We start from the raw sequence: 13500 nt of genomic DNA, 5'->3' as shown, positions 1-13500 counted from the left end.
CAATGATGTGTTCATCACCTCTATCTCGTCACTACTCATTTTTAACACTGAAATTCTGTACCAAACCGTATGAACCACAATCAATTACGTATTTCACTCGTATTACACTCACGACGCAGTATACTAACCAAGCAGCTGATGCTTGGCGTGGCGCAGTTCGCTGGTGTCTGAGAGAGAGGAAAGAAGAGAAGAGAGAGAACGTTCGTGAGCGGCTCCCCCACCTCAACAAGCGCATATGGTGAGAGAGGGACAGTGAACGGTGAGCGGTGGTGGGGGTACCCGCATTTTCGTGTCGATCCTGACTCGGTTTTACTCCGTCCCCGAAAATCCATTACGCGCCTAAAGAAGTTTCACTTCAAAAATGGAACCAAATAAATGAATTGCTCGGAATAATATTATAAATTATTTATAATGCCAGATAAGTTTTCTGGGATAGCCAAGATCCTGGGTAAAAGCCTAAAAATTAATTAAAAAAAACTTTTCCAGATTATGAGGAAGTTGCTGAACCTTTACAAAGACTGTCGTTTTTTGGATAGACTTTTAGGAACATCGTTTTTTCATGAAGACCACTTTCAGGTTTGTCATCTAATTACTGTTACTACACATATTAAAATAATTGTAATGCCTTCATTTTTCACTGACAATAATAACATTGAGAAACAATTAATTTCCAGGGTCTGTTGGAACGAGTTCGAGAGCGCGGTGGAACCAGAGGGGAGGTAGTGGGAAGTGGCGGCTCCCGCCGAGTGCATAATCAGGTTCTGAGGCTGTTCTCTCACGATGAAAGTGATGTACACTCTGCATTGATTGAATCTCCAACTACTGGTGAGTGTTCTTTTACTTTTATGCAATCTGTCCTAGTTCTACTTCTTGTTATTGGAAAAAGGCTTTGGTCCTTTTATTCGTGAAAATAATATTATATAGAATTTTAGAAATTATCACCAAATATGTTTCACATAAATTCTACAGGGCAGGTGTCAATTGATCAAATTATTATTCCCAGGATACTTAATCAAATGTTTATCTTGTTTCAGATGCAATTGAATCAAGCTCTCCTGTCACCAATCCTGTCAGCACTCCTACAATCAATCTTGTCACCCCTCCTGTCAGCAATGTTGGCAGTCACCCTACCTGTTCTCCCGTCAGCAATACTGTTAGCACTTCAATAAGCAATCCTGTCAGTAATCCAGTTAGCACTCCTATCTCCACTTCTATCAGCAATCCTGTTGGCACTCCTGTCATCAATTCTGACAGTAATTCTGCCAGCAATCCCGATAGCCACTCTATCAGTACTCTCCTTAGCAATGCTGTCAGTACTCTCCTCAGAAATGCTGTCAGTACTCATGTCAGCACTGTCAATAGTAATTCTCTCACTTATCCCATCAGCAACACTGTCAGTACTTCCATCAGCACTCCTGTCAGCAATGCTAACAGAAATCCTGTCAGTCCTACAGACAACAGTTGCGTCAGCAATTCTGCTAGCACACCCATCTCCAAACCTGTAACCAATCCTGCCGACACTTCTGTCAGCACTCCTGTCAAGATAAAACCTCTGCCAGAACAGGAAAAAGAAGATGTGATATATAGAACAATCCTGTCGCCCCAATCATACCAAACTGAGCAAGCCAACCTGACCGCAGTCGGTGATCACTTTGTGAAAGTATTCTGGTCTGTACAGGTTGTCAACAATGGAGTGGGAGCAGCTGCAAACGATTCAGTCAATTCAATAAGTTATACGGAAAAAGCTTCGTCCCTGAATAATGAAAACCCAATTGTGGACATAGACGTGAGAAATTATTGCAACTTAAAAAATTTGGCTGCCGAATTAAATGGCAGTTTGAAGGAACCGTTTTCTGATACTCGGCTGCAATCCTCCTCGAGTGAAGGCTCTCTCTGCAAGTATCTAACCCCTGTTGGTAGTGTCAGCGATCTCACTGTTCAGCCTGAAGACAAGATTTCCGTGGCATTGGGAGTGTGCAAAACTGGCCCCAACGAAGACTCCGGGGTCGACAGCCAGTCGCTGTCCATTTCACAGTCGGCCAACAACACGGTGTCTTTCAATACGGATTTGGAAAACACTTTTTTGTCCACTGATTTAATACTCCAAGATTCTGTCCCCACCGAAAGCTCCACACTCAAAGGTATACTCTTTTGTTTTTATTTATTTCTAAAGTACTGGTAAACTTCAGAGTTTTGTAATTTAAATAGTCTGTACTTCAAATCTTAATATATTTTTTTAAGAGGATAGTCAAATGAATTAATATTATTTTTTATCTCCACTTTAGTCTCCCAGCAAACACCAGTCACTTCTTCACCGGAGGTTCCATTATCTACCAGGAATGTTTGCCAGAAACTCTGCTCTCTCATTAATATACAAATGATGAAAGCTTGTGCAGAGATTAGCAGGTCGGTTAAACACTTTGTTTGTTTTATTTTTTTTTCTTATACATCTTTTTTCTTGAGCTTTTAAATAAGCTTTTTACGCTTTTCACCTCTTCGAAATATTTATGAGTAAGTATATTTTGAACAATTTTTTTTATATCCTCTTAAGCATACATAAGGATATGATTAAAGTATCTCGGGTAGAGCTCGTATCCACGTCATCGCGGAGCATTCCAATGGAATTAACGTCATAACTTGCTTGTTATAATATTGGTGTGACAGTGACCATTATTCTATAATTAATGAGACTTTTATAACAGGATATATATTAAAGACGTACATAGTAGTAATACGTACGTACATTAATGAGAGATACATAAGATTTTAGTGGAATTCATAGGGGCCGGCAAGAAACTTCAATAAATAAAACATATTTTTGTAAAAGTCAACATGTAGACAATACCATGCTTGATAAAGTGACATTTTTATTTTTGTCTAGTAATAATATCCAAAGGCAAAATTAGTGCATAAGGTCGACACTGCAATTGCAATGCTTCGCACCATGTATAGGCATGATTCATCAACACTGTTACCGCTCAAGTGGATAGTAGTTATACAACTCGAAAGAAACATAAGTTTGCAAAATGTCTATTGGAATATCTTTAAAGACATTCGACATTGTGTTATCTTCTGTCTTTTTCATTTTCATACAAGACGTGTGGGAAGAAAGATTTTTATGAATGGCTTTTAGGACTTATATGAAAATAAAATAAAATAATTTTACCTACCAATAAAATTTATATTTTGTTTCCATCGATGCCTGGAATCCATTATGAGAGAGAGCTTGCTCTTTCGCCCTTTTCATTTACGTTTCGCGCGTGTTAGGGACTTATATGAAAATAAAATACTTTTTATACACCACTAATCAATCAAAAGAATCTACATGTTTCGAAACCAATGGTTTCTTCGTCAGGATAAACATAAAAAGGCTTTTAGGGCGATCGTCGTTGACTTGCATATAATCTCTCTCTGGGACTAGTATATCACATTGCATTTGGCATTTTTATTTCGATGCAAAGTTTCCACTTTTTTTGTTTGGATTTTAGAGCTTTTAAATTTGAATATTGTTTTAGCTCTCTTTAACTGCGGATAAATGCAGACATGAAAGTTGTACTATAATAAATCACTTTATTCATTATACACTTCCATATGTAAAAAGATAACATCTTTATATCCGAAACAATAAAATCAATAATTTGTTCACTTTTAGGAACAACTCATATGGTCCCACAAAATCGTTGTATCTTTCTAATTGTTGTAGTAAGAAATATGATCTAAACGGTGTTAAAAAGAAAAAAAACTCCACACTTTATATTTATATTTACTAATTCACCACAGAAGAATTAAAATGTGCACCTTTTTGAAACCAAAGGTATCGCCCGTAATTTGAAAAAAAACTTTTGTGAAAAGAATTTGTGAATTTTTTATTAATTATTTTTATATGAAAAATTAAGGTTACGATAACGTTTTTAATACATTTCTTAACAGTATAAAACAAAGTCACTATCCGCGTCTGTCTGTTTGTGCGCTTAGTTCTTCTAAACTTTGTAACGGAATTCGATAGGATTTTCACTATCATTTACAGAATTTCTCCCGGAAGGTTTATGTACTATAATACATGGATATAATATTTATTGAAAGTAGAGAAAAGTCAAGCAACGCTGGGTTGTTTTTTTTTCGTTATCAGTTATTTTATTTACAAAAAACGTAAGGTGAGCAATTTTTTTTTAATGTTATCCATTGAAAATTTTTATATTTGAAAAAAAAAAGTTTATTTCTAATAATAAAATATGAGATCGTATTTCATCTCCTTTAAAACACAGTTTTTACTTTTCGGATACGTTAAGAAATATTCTATTTATTTGGATTTTATTGTAAAGTGGACTCCGACCGTCAGACAGAATATGGCCGAGGCCTGAAGAGTTAAGTCAGTTTCAGTCGACGATAATAATTATGTACGTAGAACTTAATTACTTAATAAAAATACTGCTGTTTTCTTGTCTTAGTTATCTAACCAATAAGTGTCTTTAATCTTCTGATGGGCACTGTCAAAATGTGCCCTAAAAAGACGAAACAGCTGTCGCATATTAAAGTATCTTGTAGAACCTAGAATCATATTATCCACATAATATAAAAGATTATAATAGAGTTCTTCAAAATAATGGCAAAATTAATAAATAATACATTATTGTGTTGTATATCTTAGATCAAGTATAGAAATAAGAATATATTACAGTGCTTTCATTCTCACGATGTTTTGTTCTGCTCTGCACAGTTTTAATTCTGTTTTTTGTTTGATGTATTTTTTGCATGTGTTTTAAATTACGCTATCGAGTAAGTAGTGTTGTCATTGCAAGGGCTTGTCTACGTATGCTCTACTCACGGTCACCACCTTATTTGAACATTGCATGACAACCGGCTTTTTGTTTCTCTTTCAGGCGGCGGAGCTTGTTGTTTGCGGAGTTCCTAAATAAAGTAATATATCAAATGGCTCATGCCTCTTGCGAGGTGCCGTTACCATACCGCTTTTCCATGTGAGCCTTCTTTTATGTTTTAATCATTCTCTCAACTTCTTGTGTTGCATTTACCGTTATGTCTGCTTTACACTCTCCATGAGACCTACACACTTTGCACTAAATACCAGTGTTAAATAGATAATGAAGATAGTTAAAAATAAAAATGAATATAATTTTTCAGTCTAAATATTATTTGCATCTCCAACATCAAAATACATATCTTGTCTAAATATTCAGCAATACTTATTTGTAAATTCAGAGGACGAGTGTTACCTCCTCACTCTCACTTCACGCACTTGTCATTTTATTATTGGTTGTGCAGTGATTGAGTTCACCCTTTGTCATTATTCTGTCAACATCATAACCCCCTCGTCGGTGATAGTTAGTGTATGGCCTAGCGTCTTAACTTGGCACAGGCGAGACAGCGCAAAGAACGGAGAGGGTAGTCTCGCCGGGAGTGTAGAGCACACATTACAATACCTTATACTAAAATTCCAACAAACAGTACATATTCAATTCAAGCCATTTAATGAACTAAAATCAGTGTACTGTATTTTCTAATAATCCATGTGAAAATATTTCATTATTTTACTAACCTAACAATGAATATGGAAAGCTAATGCAAAGCAGCTTTTAAATACATAATAAGCATTTTTGTGATACACTATGTTTTCTTAGAAAAGCAATTTTCACCATATTTTTCATTTATTTTGTTTAGCCATGTACAGGGTTTTCCAATAAGAGGTGTTATTTTGAATAGCCCACTCTTTCGGTAGATGTTACTTTTGAAGCTGTCATTTTTTGACATTTGACAAGTAGAAACTACGTCATTAATAAAAATGGAACGATACACGCTTCAACAACGCATTGAAATTATTAAAATTCACTTGAGTGAATCAAATGCAAATCATCTTGAGTGATGAGGCCCATTTCCACCTCGGTGGCTTCGTCAACAAGCAAAATTTTCGCATCTGGGGCTCGGAAAACCCAAGAGTTATTGTTGAAAAGCCTCTATCCTCAACGTGTGACTGTTTGGTGCGTCTATTGGTCCGGCGGAGTCATTGGACCTTACTTTTTCGAAAATGAGGCTGGAGCAACAGTTACGGTGAATGGATTGCGCTATCGAGAGATTATTAATGATTTTTTATGGCCGGAATTGGATGGTATTGATCTGGACAATGTTTACTTTCAACAAAACGGCGCTACGTGCCACACAAGCAACGAAACCACTGATCTTTTACGATTAAATATCAAAAATAACACCTCTTATTGGAAAACCCTGTATAATATTAATGTTGCATCATAGTTTAAGGGGGTTTCCATTATTTCTTAGTGCTAGAATGAATATTGTTCAGCCCCATACCAATCACGTAGATGGGGAGTGAAAATAAACTAATGAAATATTATTCCAGTGTGCCATAAAAGGAATTCTTATAACGCACAACTTGCGGTGCTACTATGATAGGGTTCTACCTGCAATAAGCTGAGACGATTGAACTTTTTAATCGAGCATCCCTTCAGGACAAATTTTACAGTAATCGAAAAGCTATGAAACTTTCTGATGGTATTTAGAGATGTACGTTTTACATTCACATAATGACATTTTTTTTCATTCTGCGGTTTGAACCCTGTCATAAGTATGATCGCAACGCCTTTGACATTATGTTGATAATGTGTCCAATCTTCCAGGCAATATGATGCTTTAGTAGTCACAATGAGAGACGACAAGGAAATAGCTCCGGAGACTGGGAAGAATCCTGACGAAGAAAACACTGAGTGGGTTCAAACGGAAATACTTCCTCCCAAGGTTGAGGAGAATAAACCCAAAGTCAGCCAAGAAAACAAAGAAAACCAAGGTAACGAAGAAAAACCACAAAACAATGAAATCCAAGGAAATAAAGAAAATGTAGAAAGCAAAGAAAATAAAGAAACTGCTGTCACAGAAAACCCACCTAAGGAGAAAGGTAAAATTAAAGTTCTTATTTTTTCGTCTTCTTACCCTCTTTGTCTAGATTTTGATATGAACTTCATCAGTTTGGATAGCAATTTTCCCTTCTGGGCTCTCTTATGATGTTCTTAGTAAGGAGGTTGGTTGGTGACTGGCTTACCATCACATCTAGTTGTTACATGTTTTTGTGCACCGGTTTGCTTCAAATATCTTTATAAACACCTTTTTATTCCTTTGTTGATATTCCAGAAAGTAATCCAGAGACCAGCCCAGAATGCAGCGCAGTCGCGTCGGATCCCTCAAGCTCCTCTGCGGAGTTGGGCGAGGGTTTCTCCGTGCTGGAGACAGCGCCCACGGTGCACCACTTCCGCCTCTCCCTGCTGCAGCCCAGCGAGCCACGAGTGTTTCAGCAGGCCGTGCGGAGAGAGCTTAAGCTGCTGAAGTCTCATTTGCCGCAGGGGGTATGTAAACCAATACCACTAGTGTAAATGAACACAACTAATCTTGCGAGAAGCCACCACATTAAACTAGTATTACTGACTTCCTCTTTAGGAGTGTTATTTTTTAAAAAAAGAAAGCATTTCATATGCAAGAAGCTGCCACAGAACTGATTAGTTATTCTAGCTAATTTGATTTTACAATGATTATTTCATCAGTTTGATATTAAATACATCATAATTTTTATGACCTGAAGAAATAAAGATAAGATACCTCTTACCGAAAAAAAAAATTCATGTACCTATGAAATATATACATATTTGTTAAAACCTCACTGCAGAAAAGTATGGAGGTTGCAGACTTGGTTAATGTACACATCTAGAAACGGGAGATTTCCTAGTTCGATTCTGTGTTTGCACCCTAAGCTTTTTCCTTTTCTGTTTTTGTAATTCATATTATTTGAATGTTATTAATATTGTTTCAATTATTCATAATAATTATTGACAACTTGTTTGAAATATACGTCTTGTCAAATCTATACCTTGTCAATCAATTCTTACTTCGAGGAAGTGTATGTAAATTTAAATCTTTCCAGACCTACATTATAATATACTCCTTGTCAATCACAACTGCAAAAGAGTGCGTGAAATCTGTAAAATTTATATTTCTTGTCAATCACAATTGCAAGATTTCTGTGCATTTGTAACATTTCTACACCTTGTCAATCTAAAATAGTATTATATTCCTCAGGCGTAGTGTGTCAACATTCTCACATGGAAAAGCTCCGTTCTCCTTGCCTAAATAAACATGGTTATTAATTGAGTTTGCTGAACTATGGAATTTGCATAATTTCCACGTCCATTATTGATTTTTCCTCATCATTGGCAAGTTGTTGTTGTTGTTGCCTCCAGGTGTGGGTGCGCGGCTACGAGGATCGCATGGACCTGCTGTCCATCATGATAGCGGGTCCCGGCAAGACACCTTACGAGGGGGGCCTGTTTATGTTCGACGTGCAGCTCGGGGGCGAGTACCCTCGCGCCCCGCCTATGTGCCATTATATCTCTTACTGCTCGGATAGGCTGAACCCCAATCTCTACGAGGACGGAAAGGTATTGTTTTTATTTTAAGAAAAAGCAGAATTCTTTCTGTCTAATTCTTTCAAGTCTGAAACTGCAAAAACTCTCAATTGGTGAGCTCTGTTTTTAAAGCTAGTCATATAAAAATAACCAATATATAAATTAGTGTAATTCTTTGCAGTCCTTAATCATTATTATTTTTACGAGCCATCATAATAATTCATTAAATTATTAAGATAATTGTCATTCAAAGAATTTGGAAAAAAGATTTAATAATTTTGAATTTTTTTATTTTTTTATTTTTATTTTTTTATTATTTAACATTATAAATGATAACAATATGCAGACTTATAAATAATTTGTTCATTATTATTCTATTTCTCCATAAGTTGAGCTCCAGGAGCTCGTGTTTATGGGAGGAGTCTTTACATTTAGTTCTAATGATTTTTTAAACAATAATCAAAAACTTTTGAAATAAATACAAACATAATACTATTATTATTACTGTCGAGAAAAATTAAATTATTAAATTATTTTAGAAATTGCATTGTGTAATGGAAAGCTAAACTCGACAGTAATAATAATGGTTGGATAATTTGTATAGTGCTATAATCCATAAGTATCAGTTATTTCACAAGTAAGTAAGTAAGTTCATTTGTAAGTTTCCACCAATACCAGATTACTAGAACTATGGATTTTTTTTTCAGTGAAGAAATTCTATTAAATTTTTTTTTTTTATGTGAAACCGCTCCCAACCATCAGGAGCCAGTGAGAGTATGGCATCCCCAATGGGGGTATGTTGTGAGGCTGAAGGTAGTGTGGAGGGGAAGGAGATGTGGAAGAGGAAGGTGATGTTGAAGAGGAAGGTGGGGAAGTACTTGGCTATTCAGATCTGGTCGCCAAACACGGCCAAAGCCATTTTAAGTAACATTTTAATTCTGAATGGTGGTATTACACCAGGGCGATACTGAGAGTATCTTCCACTTTGGAATGTGCCACAAATATAGTATACATTATTTAAAATGAATATTTGTGAAATAACACACCGGGATTTGAACCCGCGACATCCAGCTTTCTATTCGAGAGCCTTAGGCTGCCTTTACACTTGTAGGTTTTTTCCTGTTAGTTGCTCACGTAAGCGACTTACGACAAATTTACCAATGTAAACGACACCATAAGTCACTTACCGTAATTTATACCAAGTTACAGAAGTTTTTTTTACGTAAGTTTTTGACAGGTCTAATCGCTCACGCGGGATACAATGATGAAAGTCCACAAAATGTCAGAATCGCAAGCAGAGAACATACGACAAGAGACTAGCCATATTTTGAAAAGGGCTGAAATACCCCGCCCAAACATCACAAAAGGAGAGTTTGCGGCCCTAAAAGAATTGCGCACCAATGAGGAAATCTTGGTTCTGCCAGCCGACAAAGGAAATGCCACTGTCGTGATTAATACGGTAGACTACATAAAGAAGATGGAAGACCTCTTGTGCGATTCCGGCACCTACAAGAAGATCAAAAACAATCCTACTAACAAGATTGACTTAAAGACAAGGGAACTAGTCAAAGCATCTAGCATCAGAAAAGAGGATTGGTCTAAGCTTTTTGTAAAGGCCTCTAGAACTCCTGCCCTGTACGGTCTCCCAAAAATACACAAAAAGGGAATCCCAATGAGACCGATTGTCAGCGCTATTGGTGCACCTACATACAAACTGTCCCAACACCTCTCGAGATTACTGCAGATGCAAACTGGAAAAACCGAATCGTTTATTAAGGATTCAACAGATCTGATCAGTAAGCTTAAGCAGGTTAAGACTGAGGAAGGAGATATTTTGGTCAGCTTTGACGTCGTGTCTCTTTTCACAAATGTGCCTCTAGAAGACTCAATGACAATGCTCAGTGAGATATATGAGGAAGACATCTGCAAACTTTTTGAACACTGCCTCAAAACGGGATACTTTGCGTTTCAGGGTGAACTTTTTGAGCAAGTGGAGGGAGTTGCAATGTGCAGTCCGTTATCGCCAGTAATAGCCAACTTCTTTATGGAGAAGTTTGAGGAAGCGGCACTTGATACCCCTAAAGTATGGTGGCGCTACGTCGACGATGTCTTCGCCATTTGGCCTCATGGAACGGAGAAACTTAACGAATTCCTGGACCATCTTAATTCTCTCCACAGCAAAATTAAGTTCACAATGGAGCTGGAAAACCAAGATAAAATCCTGCCTTTTCTAGATGTGGAGGTGATGCGAAAACACGATGGTAGCCTAGGACATACCGTATATAGGAAACCAACTCATACGAATCGATACTTACACGCTGATTCGCACCACCACCCAGCGCAGAAGAGAGGACTTATCCGTACGTTGGTGACCCGAGCGACCAGAATATGTGAAGAAACAAAACTTGGAGCAGAACTTATAAAACTGACCGATGCACTGGAGCGCAACGGTTACCCGGCAAGTCAGACTAGGCAAATTTTAAGAGCCAAATCTACAACAAACGAAGACAGAGTTGAACAAGACTCAAAAGGCTGTGCTTTCCTGCCTTTCGTTCACAATGTGACAGACAGAATTGCCAGGCTGTTGAGAAAAGAAAACATCAAAACTGTCTTCGGAACCACCACCAAAATCCAAGACCTACTGAGGTCTGCAAAGACTAAGTTTCCTCTGGAAGCAGATGGAGTGTACAAACTCAGCTGCTCTGGTTGTGACTTTTTTTTTTTTTTTTTTTTTTATTTATTCACATTTAAACCCGCTAAACTACTTATGTAGTTTGTCAGCAGGGACATAGAGACAACATTTATACATTCATAAGATACAATTTGAACAGTACATAATTACATAAATTGGTTACATTGCAGAAAAGTTTAAATAGTAGCATAAAAGCCTTATATAATAAGCAAGTAAAAATAAATGTATGAACAAATTAGTATTATCAACAAGTACATCAATAGTTTCATAAATAGAGGTAGGTAGTCAGGTATTACAAAATAATTGTTTTTCCATTTTCTAAGAATATGAATTCCATTTCAGGGGCATCAGTATAGATCATTATTATCCAATAACCATTTCCTTAGATTATATTTAACATTAGCAGTATACATGTTATTATTTTTAATTGTCATTGGTAATAAGTTAAACATTTTGGGTACTATATAGTTTAAAGTTCTTTCACCATATTTATTAGTACATTTCGGAACTACCAGTCCTTCATTTTGAGTGAATCTTGTGTTATGTTTATGGCAAACTCTTTCCCTATACAATGAATCAGACAATATAACATGTTGACTTACAATATTATAAAACAATAATCCTCTGACAGGTAAAATATTCAGAGACTTGTACATTAATTTAATGTTACTTCTGTGTTGATTGTCATATTTATGGATTAACAATTTTATAATGGAGTTTTGTAATGTTTGTATATAGCTTACATTAGTTTTACAAGAATGTCCCCAAGAAGTAATTCCATAACGTATAGTGGATTCAGCCAGAGATAAGTAGATTAACTTTAAAGTACTTATAGGCACGAAATATTTTATTTTATAAATCCTACCCACAATAGCTCGTAGACGTTTACAAACATTAGCAATTTGTACATCCCATTTCATGTAGCAGTCAATAGTAACACCCAAATATACATAACTTTTGACAAAATCAATGGTTTCACATGAACAGGGCTGTGCAACATTTTTATGTATGCAGGCAAATGTGTGTGTATATAATGAAGGAATTACATTACATCTGGCGTGTGGAGATCTGATGTGCATAATTTTAGTTTTTTTGGCGTTTATAAAGAGGCCTGCATCATGCGACCATTTCAGTAGGGCAATAAAATCATGTTGCATAAGGTTCATTGCAGTAACCAGATCTTCGTGCGATATTACGAGCGCCGTATCGTCTGCATATACAAAATGTTTAACAAATGAAAACAATTTTCTCATAATTGAGACATAAATAATATAAAGGGTTGGCCCTAGAATTGACCCCTGTGCAACACCTGTTGAGATATATTTTCTTTTGCTAAATTTTTTAAGAATTTTTACTCTTATTTGTCGATCAGTTAGTAAATTTTTTAATAAAACTAGCAGCTTTCCTCTAATTCCTATTGCCTCCAGTGTTTCTAATAGTTTATTTGTATCAATGGTATCAAATGCCTTAGAGTTATCTATGAATAAAACCAAAACTTGTTTTTTTAGATTTAATTCATAATTTATGTGATTTGAAAATTCCTGAAGCAGCATTTCCGTACTTTTTTTCTTTTGAAATCCATATTGGTTGGGATCCAACAAAGAGAAAGATTCTAGATATTTATTAAGTTTTATGGAAATGTATTTTTCAAGTATTTTTTCTAGGGCTGGCAATATGCTTATTGGCCTATAATTTTGAATATCTGTATGTTTGCCCCCTTTGTAAATTGGCCTAATGATGCTACTTTTTAGTTCATCTGGTATTACTGCTTGCGATAAAATTAAATTGATAAAGTGTGTTATAACAGGCCCTAAAATATTAATATGTGTCTTAATGTCAAACATTCGAATGTTGTCAATCCCTGGTGACTTTGAATTGTTTAATTTGCTAACAATAATATTGATTTCTTGGCAGGTAGCTCTGGGTAGGTACATACTATGTTGCACTTCATTCGGCCTGACGGTCGATGCTAAATAATCACATTTATGTATCATAGAGTTAACACTATTTGTAAAATATTCAACAAACTTATCTGCTACGGTTTCTTCATTATTCGTATTTAACATATATTTCGAGATTATTTCGTCACAACTACTTTTGGACTTGCGTCCTAATAATTTATTTATTTCATCCCAAGTTTTTTTTGTATTTCCAAAATAATTTTTGAATTTATTGTTAAAAAAGGTAGACTTACATTTAATAATTTCTTTTGTCACCTTATTTCTGAAAGTTTTATATTCCAATTCAAAGAATTGATTGCTAGGAAAATTCTTCCACCTTCTGTACAATGAATCTTTTTTTTTTATGTTTTCTAAGATATTAGAAGTTATCCAAGGTTTTATTGACAGAGGTCTTTTTTTGGGTTTATAATTCATAACGATTTTACTC

The 13500-nt window shown here is 35.8% G+C and overlaps 1 protein-coding gene across 3 annotated transcripts in view; it reads left to right on the top strand.

Moving 5' to 3' along the window:
- Window positions 1-13500, top strand: part of LOC149419331 (uncharacterized) — a 47195-nt gene that overhangs the window by 22818 nt on the left and 10877 nt on the right. The window contains exons 13-21 of one of the 3 annotated variants that reach the window (XM_089638226.1): window positions 487-576; window positions 675-825; window positions 1035-1076; window positions 1113-2141; window positions 2286-2406; window positions 4881-4976; window positions 6648-6922; window positions 7156-7367; window positions 8256-8453. In XM_089638226.1, the coding sequence (XP_089494352.1) occupies window positions 487-576; window positions 675-825; window positions 1035-1076; window positions 1113-2141; window positions 2286-2406; window positions 4881-4976; window positions 6648-6922; window positions 7156-7367; window positions 8256-8453 (2214 nt within the window). Of the gene's footprint in view, window positions 1-486; window positions 577-674; window positions 826-1034; window positions 2142-2285; window positions 2407-4880; window positions 4977-6647; window positions 6923-7155; window positions 7368-8255; window positions 8454-13500 lie in introns of all 3 variants that reach the window. The other 2 variants (XM_089638225.1, XM_089638227.1) reach the window with 2 other exon arrangements.

This window comes from Hesperophylax consimilis, chromosome 12 (assembly GCF_061612785.1).
Source record: "Hesperophylax consimilis isolate HC1 chromosome 12, BYU_Hcon_1.0, whole genome shotgun sequence".
NCBI classification, from domain to species: domain Eukaryota; kingdom Metazoa; phylum Arthropoda; class Insecta; order Trichoptera; family Limnephilidae; genus Hesperophylax; species Hesperophylax consimilis.
Note: the sequence above shows the minus strand (reverse complement) of the source record. Positions and strands in the feature narration are given on the sequence as shown.